General features: G+C 33.8%; 2 protein-coding genes across 2 annotated transcripts; one reads left to right on the top strand and one right to left on the bottom strand.

Annotated features, from left to right (window-relative positions):
• The first annotated feature begins 3011 nt into the window (after window positions 1–3011).
• Window positions 3012–18858, top strand: LOC120206509. The gene is made up of 3 exons (XM_039206145.1): window positions 3012–3356; window positions 3452–3707; window positions 18848–18858. The coding sequence occupies exons 1-2, from the start codon at window positions 3101–3103 to the stop codon at window positions 3661–3663; spliced, it is 468 nt and encodes a 155-aa protein (XP_039062076.1). The 5' UTR covers window positions 3012–3100; the 3' UTR covers window positions 3664–3707; window positions 18848–18858.
• Window positions 11361–13314, bottom strand: LOC120206508 (cyclin-D1-1-like). Its single transcript, XM_039206144.1, has 6 exons — window positions 13014–13314; window positions 12728–12814; window positions 12340–12438; window positions 12034–12235; window positions 11810–11940; window positions 11361–11724 (listed from the first exon to the last, which is right to left on the bottom strand). Exons 1-6 carry the CDS (start codon window positions 13263–13265, stop codon window positions 11563–11565), a joined length of 933 nt encoding a protein of 310 aa, XP_039062075.1. The 5' UTR covers window positions 13266–13314; the 3' UTR covers window positions 11361–11562.
• Window positions 18859–20342: the final 1484 nt, after the last annotated feature.

Here is a 20342-nt window from a genome sequence, read left to right as displayed (position 1 = left end):
ATGGATGACATCTTTTGTGCGACACCAGACGGTGTACCATGGTGTATGCTTTTCGCTGACGACATTGTCCTAGTTGCTGAAACAAAATCTGAGTTGAATAGTAGACTGGCTACCTGGAAGACTGCTTTGGAAGAAAAAGGTTTAAGGATCAATATTGAAAAGACAGAGTATTTATGTTCAAACTTCAATGGGAACCAAAACGATGAAGATGTAGAAGTATGCATAGAAGGACACGTTCTCCCATCAAAGGATTGTTTCAAGTACCTAGGGTCTATGATACATAAAGATGGGAGTGTAGATGACGACGTTACACACCGTATAAAGGCGGGATGGCTAAAGTGGAGGGTCGCTACTGGAGTTTTGTGTGACAAGAAGGTGCCTCTAAAACTTAAGGGAAAATTTTATAGAATGGCAATAAGACCAGCGCTGTTGTATGGATCAGAATGTTGGGCAACCAAGAAGGATCACGTAAGGAGGATAGAGGCCGCAGAAATGAGAATGCTTCGATGGACATGTGGTAGGACTCTGTGGGATATGACGACAAACTCTGCTATTAGGATGTCCTTGGGGGTGGTGTCTGTTTCCAAAAAAATGAGGGAGGGAAGACTACGGTGGTTTGGGCATGTCCTTAGGCGACTACCGTCGGATGCGGTCAGAAGGGTAGAGTCGATTACAGTCGACGGTGCCAGAAGGAAAGGACGACCAAGGAGGAAGTGGGAAGACTGCTTGAGATCTGATTTGATGGAGTTAGCCCTTACCGAAGACATGACCTCTCATAGGAAAATATGGAGGCTAAAAACTAGGGTAGTCGTAGTGTGGGTCACATCTATAGGGTGTATCATCTCTGTCTTCTTTTAATGCCTTTGTAGTAATTTCCATGACTTCTACTTTTTATACGTTTCTGTTATTGGTATTTATGAAGGATTGGAACTGGGCTTGATATCGTTGACGTTTGTTTATCATTCTCTTCATGTTTCCTCTTTTAAATTTAGTTGGGTCTTATGTTTCTGTCTATATGCAGAGATTCTTTCGCAGGGATTATTTTACAGGGATTAATTCCCATTACAAACGCACATATGATTTTAATGACTGCATATGAATACTGTTTAGCTATGTATTTATTTATACATGCATTGCATTTTATCTATACTTTTAATTTTCTGACTGTCGGAGGTCTTTCACGGAAGCTACTCCCAACCTGGCGTTGGGGGCAGCCTACTACCCTACCTCCCCCTTACCCCATACATATGGGAATTGGGTTTTGTTGTTGTTGTTGTTGTTGTCTTTGTTGACACTGTACGTTATCTGAACAAAATTACGATATTACTATTTTGAAAATATTTTTATTTTAAAACTGGCATACTATTCACTAAATTAAATAGATTTAAAAGGTGTTTGATTTAAAAAAATGTAAAATTAATTTTAAAAATAAAATTATAGAAGGTAAGATAATGATATTATATTATAGAAAATACTGCAATTATATTATTTAGTTAATTTTAATAAAATATAAAAGTATGATATTCGATTAAACAAATATAAAATTATATCTTATTTATAATGTGCTTATAATTTTTATAAAACAAATTTCAAAATCTTATAACAAAATCTAAAATCAAATGAATGATTAGGGATGGCAAACGGGCGGGTCGGGTGCGGATACCCCCTCCCCCATCCCCATACCCACCTAATATTTTTCAATCCACCACCCGCCCACCAGCCATGATGGGTAAAAATTTTCAAATCCACACCCGCCCACGCGGGTACATTCTCAAATCCATCCCCACACCCATTATCCAACTAGAGATGTACCTGGCTAGACCCGCTTGACAGCAAACTTAAGTTATACATAAGCAACAAACACATAAATTAAACTAGTACTTACTCATTTTGCCCTAAACTGATATCAAGTAGTCTAAGCTCCATTCCAATCCGAGCGGGTACATTCTCAAATCCATCCCCACACCCACTATCCAACTAGAGATGTACCCGGCTAGACCCGCTTGACAGCAAACTTAAGTTATACATAAGCAACAAACACATAAATAAAACTAGTACTTACTCATTTTGCCCTAAACTGATATCAAGTAGTCTAAGCTCCATTCCAATCCGAATTTCAGTACGTTTCCACAGTTTCGATAAGTTTTGAACTGTTTCAACCAATATCAATGCATGTAGATTGATATAAGATTTCGACATTTTAACTAAAAAAATGAGTATTTTATTATGCAATCCCTTCCAATATCATAAGACAGTGAATCCTTTATACCAAAAACACCACAAAATCCAACATCATTTGAAGATCGGCAGAAACTTGATATTAACATATAAAATTGAGAAATACGTAGAACCCAAACTACCTTTGAAGATCGGCGCAGTAATGAAAATGAGAGGTTTGAAAGGAAAAAAAATTATGCATAAACTTAACTTATCCCTAATATTTGGTTAAATAACAAGTTATATCTTATACAATATTATGATTTATAAATTAGTCTCTAAAATTACACCTAAATTCATAATGTCCAAAATGTAATGGATATTTAGATGGGCGGGCGGATGTGGGGCAGGCAGATGCGGGGCGGGTAAGGTGTCAAACCCATTACCCGCCCACTACCTGCGACGGATACCACTTTCTAAATCCACACCCGTCCACTACCCACTAAAATTATACCCATCCCCGCTCCAATTGGAGCGGGTGCGGTGCGGAATCCACGAAATTGTACCCGTTTGCCATCCCTATGAATGATCATGTGACCTCGTCCACAGCCAAAGACCTAAGCCTGCTAGTACAGACTCTGTAAAAAAATCTCCACGTGGAGGTCGTACCGCTTTCCGAGGCCTAGTGCCTGTGTCAATTCGTCATGCCTTAAAGTTGTCAATGATAATTATTTATACATATGAACATTTGATTTAGTAACAATCGTAATCTAATAACAACCCTTAAAACCTCATTATTATTAATGTGGCGTTTATGAGCAGAGGGACGACCTGCTTCATTCACGCTCTTGTTATTTGTACGTATCAGCTGGCTAGAAAGAGACGGCTGCTCCTTCCCCTCCTTTTCTTCTTCAATCTTTCTCCTCTTTCGATTTGCGTCGTAATGGGGAATTGTCAGGCCATCGATGCCGCTGTGTTGGTGATTCAACATCCCTGTGGGAAGATCGAGAGGTTGTACTGGTCGGTTCCGGCGAGTGAAGTCATGAGAATTAATCCGGGTTATTATGTTTCGCTCATCATTCCGTTACCTGTATCCGATCAAGATGGTGACAAGGCGGCGCGTTTCACTCGCGTCAAGCTTCTTCGTCCTCGTGATAGGCTCGCCCTCGGCCATGCTTATCGGCTCATCACTTCTCAAGGTCTTTTTTTTTCACCGGACCCTGATTATTGCTTCATGTTCCTTTTTCTTTTACTTGTTTTTGATTAAGAGACTGATGGTTTGTGTGTTTTGCAGAGGTTATGGAGGTTCTGAAGGCGAAGAAATATGCGAAAACGAAGAGGCAACAACAACTCCTGAAATCAAATGAAAAGTTGGAGCATGAACAAGGGAACTTGCAGACGCAGGTGACGACGGAGCATGAAGGACGACGCCCGAGTAAAGCGCCGGCGATGAGCTCAAAATCATGGCGGCCTTCATTACAGAGCATCTCTGAGTCTGCAAGCTAATATTGTTTTGTTTTTCGGGTTATGTCTTGTAAAGATCTGATTGGGTTTGAGAGTGGTAATCAATAACAGTTTCATCATGAAGACCCCAAAAATATGGAGGAAATTAAAAAATAGAAATTCACTCATATGAATGAAGATGGTAACTTAGATTTGTCATAATGATTACATTATACGTGAAAAAATTTAGGGTAAATTATGCATTGAGTATCTAAACTATCAGTTTGATCTGTTTTGATACTTAATCTTTTAATTTTTTCAAAATCATACCTAAAGTTTAATTTTTGTTTCTTTTTAATACCTCCGTTAAAAACTTAACGCTAACTTTGAAAAAAACTAAAGTTTAGTTACTAAAACAAACCAAAATTGATAGTTTAAATATTAAGTGCGTTAAAGTTTTAATAGTAAGATACTAAAATGAAATAAAAACTAAACATTAGACATGATTTTTAAAAAAATTAAAAGTTTAAAATACTAAAATAGATAAAAATGATAGTTTAAGTACTAAATATATAATTTACCCTGAAATTTAATTACTTCTTATTTCTTCAAAACAAATAATCATAATTTTTTTGGGTACAGTAGACGAAACGTCTCGAAGCACAATTACTTCCTGAGAAAATGTATTCCTAATCTATCAGAGTGGAGATTTGTTGCTATCTCCCCCGGCGGTTCATCAAGCTCGTGAAGACCCTCAGGTTTTTCAAGCGCCAATCTGGCCAAACAATTGGCTGCTCTATTCCCTTCTCTCCATATTTGGTCAACGTGTTTTCGATGTCACCCGAGCCTTCACCTGTGTCTCTTTCCCAACACACCGCCCTTCTAAAACAACAGCTGCCGTTCATCACTGCACCGGCTATCATGTACACTCTACCCTCCTTCAAGGTTGCAATCAAGGGTGATCAAATCCGAGTACTCGGGTCTTCGGGTACTCGAAGTTCCGGATACCTGGGTCCTCGGGTACTTGATTAGTCGGCGTGTGTTTCAGTCCAAGTGTTATGGGTACCCGATAATCGGATACGTGGATTTTACGGGTATCCGCAATTCGGATAATAGGGTATTCGATTTTTTATCATTTTCAAATTATTAATTTTAAAAAATACTCAAATTTAAATATTTGAATTACATACTCTAACATTTAAACATAAAATTTAAAAGTAATTTTTTTGGGAGTTTTTTTTTTAAATTTTATTAGTTTAATTTAATATATAAATTATTAGTTTAAATTAAGAACAAACCAAATAGTCTCCGTAATGAAAGAATTATTGTTATTTTTGAGGACCTGGATTAGAGCACCATAAATGTTAGGGTATGAGCAATCTATGTCAAAAAGTTGAGAATTTATCTTTGAATAAATATTGCCTTGTACTTATCCCATATTAATTAAAAAAAATTAATAATTAAATATGTAATAGTAATATATATATATAAATAAATATAATCGGATACCTGAAAAAAATTAATTTTGTAATCCGGACCCGACCCGATAATTGTCGAGCCGGTTAAAGATAGAAAACTTGAATTTTTTTTAATAAAAGAATAGCCCAATTTATTACCTGATCGACAGATCAGATCAACTATTTTTGAACACCCCTAATTGCAATATGTCGATTGGGGCCATTTAGGCTTATTTTGTTCAACACAACTGATAAAGTTACAACCCATTTGTATATGTAATAACTTGAGCCCAATTAGGTAGGTGTTGTAGGTGGTCTAGGCTTGGGTGTCAATTGCCAAACCTGAAATACTTCGCCCATTTCTATTATTGGGATACAGATAATAATCTCATTTTTCTTTCACTTGATAATACTTTTATTTAAATAATTATAATTTTTAATTCAACAAATTTAAAACAAGTCAATTTAAAACCCAATTAGAAGGCAGAAAGTGTTTAAACAAAATTCAAAAGGTAGTGGAAAAGGGTGTGTTGCAAATGGAGGGAGTAGGGATCGCAGCGGGCCGGATTTGAACCAGATCGAACTAGACCCAAATTTAGATCCATTTTTATTTCTTGGATCCAGACCTGTCCCGGATATGCGGGTCTAGAAAATTGAGACCCATATCCAGATCCAACAGATCTCAAGGATTCGTGTCTAAAACATGTTCAAAATGGGTATGTTCAAAAACGACAATTCGACCTATTTTTTAACATAATAAAATTGTTATTGACTAATTTCACATTGCATCTCCAATGGAGGAAAGATTAATTTCAATAAAACTAGCAACATAATAAAAAAGATAAATTAAGTCTAAAAAAAACTCCATACAATTACACAAACATTAAAAAATATATATCATGAGACATTATATTGTCATAAGCCGAATTTAAAACCTATAAGAACTCAACCCTATAAGAACTCATGTATCTCTTGTCTATAAAATATCTATATATTTTTTTAAAAACTATTATGTCATATATATACATATATGTATAATATATGTTAAAATCAAAGGTGATCTTTTCTATAAACGGGTAAATGAGTCCATACTGGTATCTTAGTGTTATATTCGGATCCGGATTTTAATCAGAGGATCTAGATCTGGTCCGGATCTGTAGGGTCCAAAATTTTAGGATCCAGATCCTATAAAACGGATATGGATATACGTATTCGGGTCGGATCCAGGATCCATTGTCATCCCTAGGAGGGACCTTGCAGTGGCAGATGCACTAAGCCCCCATAAGGGCCAAGTGCATCCCCATTATTTTGGAAAAGTGGTTAAATTTAGCTTAATGTGTTAAGGAAAAAAATTACAATTTTTGCATACCCATTATTTTTAAGAAAAAAATTAAAATTTTGGATCATATTTTTAAATTTCTAGATCTGCCACTGGACCTTGTGCATTAAAGCAATGTGATAACTAGTTTTTTCAAAGAAAACAAATCTTAGACACGACGTTTCCAATCTCTATATATATATGCAATTGACACATTCTAATGCCTTTTTCTATAATCAACCAAATGTTCTACATTTTCTTGACAACAATAGATCAGAAGTGTCATACAAATTAAGATATTTTCGTACACACGATCTATTGGTAGATTATAAGGATGCAACGTTAATTCATTTAAAAACGTTTAGAATCTAAATATTAATATTATTTATAAAACAACCTGAATTAAAAAGACCGTTCATTGAATCTAGATTAATCGACTCATAAATAATATTTTAAATGATTATACCATGATAATGTAAATATCCTAAGCATATGACATGTGAAGTGAACACTATACATACATACAATATGTTTTCTAAGTTATCCATTCTTGGGAGTCGAGGGGTTCAGGCACTATGACAATAGCTAACTAAAGAGCAGCAACAACGCTCCCTCGGGAGTACCCAAAGACCCCCTAGAATTGTGACTTGGGAACCCCAAAACAGGGCCTCTCGGACACTTCACTCCACTCCATACCTCTACCACGACAAACATCTTTTATATATGGCGGTCCATGTTCACATAATTAAAGAGATAAAATATGGATTTCATCTCAGGTACGTATGTGAAGGGCTACAGATATGATCAAAGATGTAATACGTACACTGCTCCTTTTTCCTTTAGCGTGCTTCGATGGGGACAGTTGGAGGGGAATGACAGTGTCTTGAATTCAGCAGCAAATTAAAAACCAAATCTGGGAAATTTCAGCATATCATTCTAGCTTTTGAACTATTTAGCATTAAGGAGGGGTCCAATATGAAACTTTTACAGAGAACCCCACGACGGTACGACCTCGGTTGGTAAAAGAGTTACCTAGATTCTGCACCCTCCTTATCCCTTCACTTTTCATATATAGGGGAGGTGAAAAGAAATTTTGGGTTCTGGGCTTTATACTTTGGATTCCTCACTTTAAACATCAGTTTTAGAGTTAAAAGGAAGAGTTTTTTTTTGGGATATTCTGATATAAATATTATTCTGATGACATAATAACAAAGTGAGTCCTTCAACGTTTGTTTAAATAATTATTTTACTCCATGTTCTTTTTTTTTAAAATACTTTAACCTCATTTTTGTCAAAATATTTCTTGTTGGATGAAAATCTTGTTCATATAATTTTTTCATATGTATTTAATTGTTAATATGTCAAATATTATATCATCAAAATGATGACATGACATGAGTCACATCATCCAAAGTGATAATATGACATGTATCATGTCATCGATTAAGTACATGTGAATATATTACATCAACAACATATTTTGAAAGTTAACCAATAACGATTTTTATCATGATTATTTCCAAAAAAAATAATAAAAATCAACACAATTACTTGAACATACCTATCTGAATTCATATGTAACATGGAACAACACATGGTGTTAAAGGGTGGAATGATGGTGAAAAATGAAAGAAAAACAAACAAACTCCCATAACATATTGGTGTTTGATGATAATGGGGTAGGGAAGGAATAGTGGTGGGAACCGGTTGCTCACAAATTCCAAATCTTCTTTCGTTAAAAGCTATCTCCCAAAATGGTACATCTTTATCGATGCCCCCACATCGAGAGTTACGTTTATACGCTCCACCCCATCATCCCCGTCGTTAAAATAATATAATGAAACTGTTTAGTATTACCAGCGCACAAGATTCCCGATGCAGTCTCAAGGGATATTTTGTAATACGGCCCTTGCTGTTTAGTATTAACACCTACTTATTTTCCCATATAAATTCAAATATATTTTCATCAACAGCTTGGCCTATTATCTGTCCCATTTGTGGATTAATCCAACTTGGCTGTGGGGGATTAAATATAGTAATCGAATTAATGTTTGGATTTAGTTATAATGTGACGTTTTTAGTGGGGAAGATGGTGTCTTTTTGGGTTGATAATACTCCCAAATCTTCATGGCTCCCACCCTTTCTGTACCAATGAGAAAGCACCAATTCCCATCAAAGGATTGGTGAATGGCTGCCCTCGCACAGTATTATATAAATGGATTCTTCGTAATTTTATTGCTCAACTGGATTCTGACACGTTTCATAATCGAATTCACACTGTTGAAAAACAAGTATAATAAAAGCTAGCTAGGGTTTGGCCATAAAAAGGAGAATGTTCTGTATTGGTTCAAGTTTTAATGAATAATAAGTTATATTTTTTATGATTGTAATGGTTCAATATTATTTAGTTATTAAGTTTTTTAGGTAAAATAATTTAAGAAATAATTTTGTTAGCGTACGTGTAAGTAATCAGCTCTTTAAATATAGAATATGTTTGAAACTGACTATAAAAACAGAATAAATCTTATCCTTTGAAATTATGATAATTATATGAGGAAGTTGGGAGAGTTTTGATAATACACTGGGTTTGTGAAATATGTTAAATCTTTGGTATACGTGGAATTCCATGTATATACACTCTCATTTATAATAGAAGTATATAGTATTAAACCATATTTGGTCATCAATTAATGTCAATAATGAAGTTGACATTATTGTTATACGAGAATGGGTTGTGGTCCTTGCATCCCTTAATCTACGGGGAAGAATATACATGGTGAGAAGAAGAATATACATGGTGAGAAGGTGAATTATGAACGAGTCCAAGTGAGTTGGATAAAATAGCACTACTGAATAATCGTCACCTTGTGTCGGATTTCCTTTCACCCTGGCCAATACAGTAAGACGCCACGTGTAATGAGGGGGGAGTGAACTGGCATGATAAGGTTATAAAGAAAGTTTTTATGATCCACTTTTTATAGTGCCATTGTTGTCCAAACTTTTTTTATTTAAATAGTTTAAAGTGATTATAAATTAATAATTATTTAAAAATAATTAATTATTAATAACACATAATTGTAGAGTAACTATTTGAACCTATCATGTTTAAGGAGAACAAAATTACTTTTTTTAGTATAAGAAAACTAGTTTTGGTCGAATTGAACAAAACTTTTTTCTTCCCGTGCATGTAATGTCGGCATAAACCTTTTTTATATGTGGAAGGAGATATTTAAGATGGAAGAGAGGACACCAGGTTGGCATGATGGGGGCGATGAGCAGTGAGAAATTGGCAACCGTGGCCAGGACATGAGGGGGATCATGTTCATGAAATTGAACCGTCTTTATTGCCTGCGGGACCCAAGTCCTAGTCCCTTCACTCATGCCTCCGCGAACTTCTCTTCGTTCATTTAATTTTTGCCTTGGAATTTGCATACAAATTGTGTAATGTCAATTAAGAGGAAAAACAAAAGGATGTAAAGAGTGGTTTGAAACGAGAGAGAATGATATTATAATCCGGTCTTTATTTATTCACGGGTGTAATACAACAAGCTTAAAAAAGGCCCCAAAGACCTTATATTTGTTTATGGACCAAAAACTGGTCATGAAACAGATTTTCCTCCTCTAGAGGAACTTTTAAAAAAACAAAAAGATAAAGAGGGATATATATATATATATATATATATATATGCATACACGTGTCACCATCACACGCACGACGTAACATGTAGAAAGAACCAGTGTTTTTAAAATCGGATCGGACATTGAACCGATGAAGGTACTGGTTCACTGGCTCAATCGGGTTCAACCGCGATTAAACCGAATTTTATATAAAATAATTTTTTTTTTAAATTTTACATAATATTCAAAGCAATATTAATATATATGTAACACTTTTTTTAAGTTTACAATATTAAAATGTATAAAAATATCACAAGTCATAACATATATAAATTAAAAACCATAAAATCAAGTGAAACAAAATTATTCAAATCAACTACAACATAATATTTAAGGTAAAACATATTAAATAATAAATATAATTATATAACTATAATCAAAAAAATAAAATTAGGGTTTAAAAAAAGCATAACAAATGATGTCATTTGGTTTAATTGTTTTAAAAAAACAATCTCACATGGCTAAGAAACATAGAAGAGCATTCCAGAAGTTTAAAGAGTAAAAATATGAGAACAATACAATCCCACATGGCTAAGAAACATAGAAGAACATCCCAACTTACTTCTATAAATAATAGAGGTAATTTGACATTCAAAATCATGGAGCCTTTTGGAGAGCACAGAACGAATTATTCTTTCGCTTCAATTAACTCAAATTTTAAGCTTCAATTGAATTTCTAATTTTTTTTGAATTCGAGCCTTTTTGAGTTCAAGTTTTAATATTATATTTCGAGTTCGAGTTGAACTTGATAATTATTAGCTCGTGAGTTTTTTTAGTCGAGTTGAGCTTACTTTTAAAGTTTTCGAGTTCGAGTCGAGCTCAATAATACTGGAATTTGACTCGGCTCGTTGAACAAAAGACGTCGTTTGATTTAATTTTTTTTTAAAAGAAAAAAAGTGAACCGACAGTTCAAACCGATTTTCAGCCGGTTTACCCCGATTCTATCGATTTTAAGCTGGTTCATTGCCAATCCGGTTTTATGAGGTAACCGGACCAGACAGACCACCGATTCACGGTTCAACCGGTCCAATTTTGATAACCATGGAAAGATAAGAAGATGAATGATAAAAAGAGGGGCATTTCCCGCCAAAAAAAAACACATAAACAATAAAATATCTATGCCACAATCCACTCAACCCTAAACTTGAACGTTTTTTATCCCTAAATCGGCCAAACCTAGTCTCTCTCTGCTTTCGGCCTAAGGGACCACCCATCACAATAAAACAATAAAATATCTATACCACAACCCCCCCCCCCCCACAGCTCCCTCGAGAATCTGCAAACCCATTTCCACCAACCAAATTATGTTTAATATACCTGCAAACTCGCCAAACTCTCATCTTTTTTCTTTTTTTACATGCACATACGTATATACTCTTGCATGTCGATTTACTCTCAAACCCTGACCCTTCACCAAAATTATATATGTATTTAGGTTTCTACACAACTCGGGCCACCATTTTTCTATTTTTTTTTCTTTTCTTACTTGCAGTTTCTGTCATCATCCAGTTATTTAATTCTCCTTTGTATGAAGGTGATGAAAAGATGAGGAAGATGAGTGACTCGGCCTCGGATCGTTACTCGAAGCTGTGGTAAGACCTTTGGTTGTTTCCTCCTCGCATTGTCTTCCACAAGCTCTTGCATTAACCTGTAGCAGCTTAGGATTTTCTCCTGCAAATTTTGGATTTTTGTTTTACCATATTGGATGGAATTTTACGGCAATTTCTCAGTGTGAACATTAGTTAATTGAACATACCCTGCTTAGTCCATCACACCATGACTCCGCATGTACGGGATTGAAAAGAGACAAGTTTGGGATTTGGTTGGCTGCGCAAAGTATCGCCGCCGCAGCAATGCTTGACGGCCGATACTCTAGAAATCTCGCCTCTGTTCACAGCATCAAAATAAATATGAATGTCGGATCATATACGATATCAACCGAACGAAATATAATAGAATTGATGATGATGATAGCAGTACCTTTGATATTGGATAAAATAATATCCGAGGCCCTTGAAATCAAGAAGCGCAGAAAAGTAGCGGTTGGGTCGAGCTTGCATGCAAAGAAGTCAATGAAACTGAACGGCGTTACTGATCGCAGTCTACAATCCAGAACCGTCAGCACAAGCAGTTCCATTCTTTGAATTGTTTTTGGTTCAAAAATGTATTTCGCTCCCTCTACCTGCAGAAATGCATCATTTTGTTGGAATTACAATACTTTCTAACGATTGCTAAAAGTTTACTAAAAAATTTGTTGTTGATAGAAGAAGCAATGTTATTATATACCTGAAGATCTATAAGAGATGGAACAAGAGGTTCCTCCATCTTCGCCGCTAACGACAAGCAAGCAATAGATAAGAGTTGCAATGGCCACCCACTATTTTGCTGAATAGTAGAAAAACAATATTACTTTTTCTTTGAAAAAATACAATGAACATATTTACATCAAGTTACTGATCATAAAACTTAAATACATGTTTTATTTTAATTAATCACTGAGTTACTCGTGTCCTTTTCAAAATTTCATTGTTGTTAAAACTTCAAAAATAAAAATCTACTGTTGTTGAAAAGGCAAATAGTTGCATCAAAAAGAGAAAATTTAATGATTCCGTTTCCCTTGTCCACCTAATAAATCCTTTACTAAAAGTTAACGGTGGCGGAAAGAAGAGCTCACCGGCAAGCGGCGGGAATACAAAAACCGATCCAAATAGTTAACGGAAAGATAGGCCGTCAAAGGCTGCAAATTGTAGTATGCTTGCACCTGCAAACAAACAAAAAGAGATTATCAGCATTACTTGAAAGGAAGAGAAAAAGTTGAAAGTAACAGCCGGCCAATCAATTATTAATCATCTCCGTCCATCAATCGGCTTCTGTGTGCATTTTAGCAGAACTTTTAAACTTTTAAACTAACGTGCGCCAGTTGTATTATTGTAATATCGAAGAACAGAGATTGTTTGTACCTTCAGAATCCATGCAACAGATTCCTCTCGAGCCGACGCTTCAAGAGATTGACACTGAAACCGAGCCAAGTAATCGAATCCGGGGACGAAGTTCGTTTCGTCTTCGATGAAGCCATCGATGGAGGATTCCTCGATGGAAGTCACCGGAGACTCCAGCTCCGACGAAAACGACGGCGAATCGCCGGATAACACCTCGTCGGAATCCTCGGCGCAGAGCAAGTCCGTGAAGCGATCGGAACATGATAACGACATATCGATAGCGGTTTCAACGACGGAAATCGTGGCAATCGTGGCCAGTAGATCGAGTAATCTCGATGTCGAAACAAAGCTACGGAGATGTTCCTCTACAATGGGTCGGCGTTTGTGTGAATGAGCGAGGGATATAGAGGAAAAGGAGAGAGAAAGAGAGAAATGGTTTGGGGTTTTGAAGCGATGATGTAGCTTCTGAAAGTTGGGGGATGGGGAGTTGGGATATAAAAATCTGAAGGATTCTTTTTTGGGGGGGGGGGGTAAATTTTATTTCGGGGTTGATTGAGGGGCAAGATTTTCCCGGGAAACGGGATTCCATTTTTGGAGGGTACTGACAAAGTTTTGTTTGTTGAAGAATTTCGAGACGGAGAGTCATTGTTATTAGAGTAAATTACATTCAAGATCACTTAAATACGGAATTGATCACAAACAGGTCACTTAATTAAAATATTATTACAAATAGGTCATCGCATAGTTAACGATGAAATGGACTTTTAATGCAGTCTCATATAATAACATTTTTAGTCCCAAAATTTATACATTCCAATAATTTAGTCTTAATTTAAAACAACTCAACAAATTTAACTATTTATATTTAAAAATTATATACAGTTAATTTTTTTTTACGATACAACCAAACCAAATAAGCTCATCATATCAAAACAGTTGATGAATAATTATATTTTATCATATAATAGTAGCATGTAACTATTAAATTATTTTCATACCATAAAAGTAATAGGAAAATAATATAACATGTAACTGGTAATTTTTTTTTATTAATCTGGGATACGTATAAGTAGGGATGGCAAACGAGTGCAGTTTCGTGGATTCCGCACCGCATCCGTTCCAATTGGAGCGGGGATGGGTATAATTTTAGCGGGTAATGGGCGGGTGTGGATTTATAAAGTGGTACCCATCGTGGGTGGTGGGCAGGTAATGAGTTTGAGACATTACCCGCCCCGCATCAGCCCCGCTCAGCTAAATATCTATTAAATTTTGGACCATTATGAATTTAGGTGTAATTTTAGAGACTAATTTATAAATTTTAATATTGTATAATATATAACATATAATTTAACCAAATATTAAGGATATTTAGTCTTTAATCTGATCTTTAATTAGGGAAATATTCGACTCTTTGATTAAACTCATAATCCCACTAACCACGTCACTTTCCATGTTCTTTAGCCCATGATGTCCATCCAAACACAAGTTTGTCGTACTATATGCATTAACATCAAAAGCAGCAGTTTCCATATTCTCTAGCACCTCAAAACCTATATTAGGCGCACTATAAGCATTAACATCGAAAGCAACTCAACAATCCAGTTGTACGACTACATGCTCCCTACAATCTGTCTCCATAACATTCGTAGAGCCACTCCTCTGACAAATTGAAGCATGCGTTGCTATCCCATCACGAACTGTCTGGGAACCAACTCCAACATCTCATTAGTTTGATGTCAGGCAGGTCTAGATGGGTATGTCGCTAGTGGGTAGTGGGTGTGGGGATGGATTTGAAAATGTACCCGCGTGGGCGGGTGTGGATTTGAAAATTTGTACCCATCATGGGTGGTGGTCTGGTGGTGGATTGAAAAATATTAGGTGGGTATGGGGATGGGGGAGGGGGTATCCGCACCCGACCCGCCCGTTTGCCATCCCTACGTATAAGGTAGTATATGTTCAAAGATAACTCTCAATTATTTGACATTAAACGTTCACACCCCTAATACTTTTGGTGCTCGAACCAAAGCCTCAAGGAATAACAATAATTCATTTACCACCGATATCGTTTGGTTCGTGCACTTTTAAATTTTTAAATATAAATGATTAAATTTATTGGATTATTTCAGTTAAAACTAAATTTAAAAATTGCGTAAATATTAATTATTAAAATTATTATTATGTTAGATTATGCCACTAATCTGTCTAATATTTAATAATGAAATAATTTATTTAAAATATTACTTTTAGGATTTTAGAGTTTTTTGTAATTTCAAAAAAATTTGAGTTTTTATTAAATTAATAATAATTTTAATTTAAAAAAAAATCAAAAAATAATATACATGACATATGTCACATAACGTTTTCTACTATAGATATCTAAAAGGGTAACATAGAAAATATTATGCACATTTTTTAACAAAAAATTCTTTAAACACCTAAAGTCAACTTAAGATATAATTTGAGTAATTATTTTTATATTAAACCTTATTATTATAACTAGGTGTGAGCAAAACTCGATTCAATTCGAAAAATCGAATTTTTTTTAACTCAATTCGACTCAAACAAACTTGATTTGAATTGAGAGTTGCAATTTCATAATCTCGACACGAAAAAATTTCAAGTTCAAATCGAGTTGTAAAATGCAACTCGAATAACTCAAAATTTTTAGTAATTAATGGATTTATTTTCAAGTTTGAGTCGAGTCTTTGGACTTTGTATGATATATGTATATCACATATGAAAGAAATATGAAGAAAATATTTGTACTTAATATATGATTATAGAAAATCACTTAAATTGGAATCAAATAATATTATAATATTATAAATATTTATAATTATATTTAAACAGAAACTCGAAAAATCGAATCGACTCGAAAAAATGTCAAGTCAACTCAAAGTTGTAAAATAAGACTCATCAACTCGAATAATTTAAAAATTTTTGACTCGATTCGATCGAATGCTCACCCCTAATTATAACTTCTACCTCTAGAACTTGGACAAGAGAGAATTAAAACTAAGATAGCCATAAAGAGAAAGTTTATTGTTTCATTTAATTAAAACTAAGATGGCCTAATTTTTAAATATTAAAGATTTATTAAATTATTTCGTATTAAAACCAATTTGATAAGATGTGTAAATTTTGAGACTAAATTATTATTATACTATGTCATATCACAATTTTATTAAATGAACTATTGAATTTAACGAGGAATATCAAAATAAAAAATGACTTACGATTAAAATCTAAGGGTTTTTTTTTTGTTTTATTGTAATTGGCTTTCAGAAAAATATTTTCATTATTTTTTAGTGTTCGGTTAGTAGAAAACAAAAAGTTAATGTAATTTATTTTCCTGGTTAAAAGAATTTTATAAAATAATATATTATAATAATATATGATATTATTTTTATTTTAATAATATATGATAAATTATCTATAAAATTAATTTATTTATTACTCTCATAAAATATTATTATTTAATTATTAAATATTTAAAATAGATTACTAATAATTTTCAGAATATAATTTAAAATTTTAATTTTAATATTATAATAATATTTTTATTTTAATAAATAATTAATATAATTAATAATATAATATTTTTAATATAATAAATAATTAATATAATTTTTAAATTTTTAATTTTAATAAAATATAATAGTCTAAGTGTTTTTATTCTATAAAAATATAAAAATACTATTTTAATAATATTATTTACATAAATAACATTAAATGAATTATTTTACTATTTAAAAATAATATTATTAATTATTTTATAATTAATAATATTATTTACCGTATTCAATATTTGTAATACATAGTTTTTAAAAAATTTATCAATAAGTGAAAAATAATTTACACGATATTATCCAAATTTCGTAAAATAATTTTTAAAATTTATTTTTCATAAAATGTAAGTCATGTTACGAAAATTATTTTCAAAATTTAATTTCCGTGAATCAAACGGACCATAAATAAAAATGATATTAATGATATTTATCCGTTTTTTTTCCAATATATACACACACATACATGTGTGTGGGTGAAGGGAACAAAAAGGATAATTAGGTTTCTTAGATTCTGTAAAACGGGCCACACAAACAAAACAATTGGGGATTAGTTTATGCCTCTTCGCAAGAACCTGAATTATTTGAACATTGAACAATGGAAATATAACATCCTCAATACCGGGTTAGTGACTAAATTGTAAGGTTTCAAAATTTGGTGATTTAAATTAGAATAATTGAGTGGTTTAAAGACTTATATGAGAAATGAGGTGTAAGATCAAATTGAAAAGAATGAGGAATAAAAGGATAGTATGGTTATTTGCAAAGAAAAGAAAAATATAATAATAATATATGGTATATATAGATACACGTGGAATGAAGGAAACAAAGTTTAGAGGTTTCCAGAGTTCTCTTCTTCTTTTTTTCTTCTTCTTCACGTGTGAAGCCAAGCAAAGGTGAGTTTTCTCTTGAGCGATTATGTGCTGAAATTTAAGTTTAGTTTTGATTATTAGATGCTAAGTAAGATTAAGGAAAGCTTAATTTTCTTTAAAACAACAAGATGAAGAGTTTAGGAGGATTTAAAGATTTGGAGTTTTTGAATGAAATATCGAAATAAAGTTTATATTGAGAATTGGAAGTTGAATTTGACTTGTCCCTAACTTGATTAAGGGATATGAAGGGTTAGAATCAGAATTATATCATATGGGAATTTGAGTGAAATTCTTAAATTCTATGTGGAGGAATGGGTTTTCAAGTGTAAGAGATATTGAATGGGTATTAATTAGTTTAAATAAGTGTATAAGAGTTAAGAACATGAAAGGGGATGAAAGATGAAGCATTTGAGTTGTTTTGAGCAGATTCTCGGGATTTAAAATGAATTCTGAGCTATGTGCATCGATGCACATTCAAGGTGCACTGATGCATCAAGGGTAAATCTCTAGAAATTGTTCAGTGTGTATCGATGCACAGGAAGTGCATCGATGTACCTATTAAAATGGAGACATCGAATGCAATTGGTGCATCGATGCATAAGGAGTGCATCGATGCATCCCCTTAAATGAAAACATCGAAGGTGATTTGTGCATCAATGTACGGGTACTGCATCAATGCACATACTAAAGAATGCATCGATGCACTATTGAATGCATCAATGCACTGTTGAATGCATCGATGCACTTCAAGGGAAATAGAAATAAACCTTTCTTTTGGTCTAAGAAATGATAGATTAGAGTATATTAATTGGATATTGATATGTATCAATGTATTATTATGTAGATATTGAACGTGACTTTGCTTCAAAGTAATCCAAGGGTTAGAATTGATTCAATTCAAACAAGGCTAAGGTGAGTGCATATGCATAACATGATTATGTTAGTATATTCAGTTCTAGACTTGCGATAAGTCTAGATTTAATATCTTGATACATGATTCATTCAATATTATTAAAGATGATATAAATTCATACCATATGCATTATGGGATATACTGTGCGGATTGTGGTAAGTCTATTTTCTAGATTAGAGCTTATATATGAATGTATGTGTCATATGGGATTGAATGAGTTACGGGATATCTATATTAGGTATATGAAGTGTGTGTGATGTGTTTGTTATGGTTTATATGTATGAATGAGCAGATGTATTGATATGTTACAGTATATATATATGATATGAGTTATGAGAACTGTAGGTATAGTTGGCATGCCAAGAGTTAAAGAACTACCTATGTCTTTCGAGACATATGGACAGTATACCTATGTTCTAAGGAACATATGGATAGTTTACCTAGGTTCTTCGGGACCTATGGACAGTTACCGAGGATTTTTATGACCTCTGGATAGTTACCGAGGATCTTTATGACCTTTGGATAATTACCGAGGATCTTTATGACCTATAGATAGTTACCGAGGATCTTTATGACCTCTGGATAGTTACAGAAGATCTTTATGACCTCTGGATAGGTCCTTCGGGACATTCATTGAGCTGTGGTGACAGCATACGTGTGTACAACCTCATAATACTCGTATACCTTGGGTTCTCAATAGTGTATATGGGCTTAAACAAGACATAACGAGGATGTATATAATTGTATCTTAATATGGTATTATTATGATTTATATTGTCTCATACGTGGTATAATAAATGATGGTATGATAATATAATTGCGTTTGGATAGTAGATGGTATGTTTATATTTTTAGTAATTCTTTATTATGTAATTATGTCTCACTAAGTCTATGACTTAGCGTGTAAGTGTTTTTACACATAGGTTTCGAAGAGCAAGAGAATCAAGAATAGGAATTTGCAGATCAACATATCTCCACTCAGCGATCAGATCAGAAGTAAAGTCACAGTATGTATTTTGTTGTATGTAGTGTGTTAGCATGTAAGAAAAGTGTTACTTATAAATACTCTGATTAGTTTTGTCTTGTTTTGGTTAACTCGTGTACAGTGACAATGTTATTTTAATAAAAGTTTTAAATTTCATTGGTTTTCGTCAAAAGTTTAAAGTTTGAAAAGTCAATGTGACACCTCAGACTGGTATCCGGGTCGGATACAGGTTGAGGGTGTTATATTTAATAGTATAAGAGCTACGATTTAGTCGATTCTCAGCATAAACCGGAGTACATAGTGTCTTAAAAAGTGTTCATGCCAACACAGTAGTAAGAACTTCTGATCTGATACGAGTAATGAGTATGTTGTTTAGCTGATAGAAATATTTAGTTATCTCTTATTAGATGTCCGGACAAGATAGCTCTCGGGGTGAAGCGAGAGATGATAGATTAGCTTAAAGTAGTAATTCACCTGCCCTGGCCAGGCAAGGTGAAGGACAGGCACCCTCTGGAGTGCATGTACAAGATCAAAATGTACTCTTCAGGATGTTGGGCACTATTTTGACACGTTTCCAAACTCATGCATCCTCAACGCAGAGGATTAATGTTACCAAAGAGTTAAAGGGATTAGGAGCTCCAGAGTTCAAAGGTGAAGCCGAATAAGATCCTGTTGTTGCGGACCTTTGGCTTAATGATGTAAAGATCATGTTAGAGGGACTCCACTGCTCTGATATGGAGAAACTAGATGGGATGGTCTCTTTGCTCCGTGGGCAAGCGAGAATCTGGTAGACGAATGTTATTCATAGGATGCCAAATGATCAGATAACATGGTATTTGTTTTTAGAAGAGTTTAAGCACAAGTATATAGGAGACAAGTTCATCAGGGAAATGAAGCAAGAATTCTTGAATTTGAAACAGCTGAATCGCACTGTGTATGAATATGATTGTGAATTATAAGTTGATATAGGGTAAGGAAATGGTAGATAGTGTTATGAAAAGAATGTATGATTTC

This window comes from Hibiscus syriacus, unplaced genomic scaffold, assembly GCF_006381635.1.
Source record: "Hibiscus syriacus cultivar Baekdansim isolate YM2019G1 unplaced genomic scaffold, ASM638163v2 tig00013808_pilon, whole genome shotgun sequence".
Taxonomy (NCBI): domain Eukaryota; kingdom Viridiplantae; phylum Streptophyta; class Magnoliopsida; order Malvales; family Malvaceae; genus Hibiscus; species Hibiscus syriacus.
This window is presented reverse-complemented; position numbering and strand designations above follow the sequence as displayed.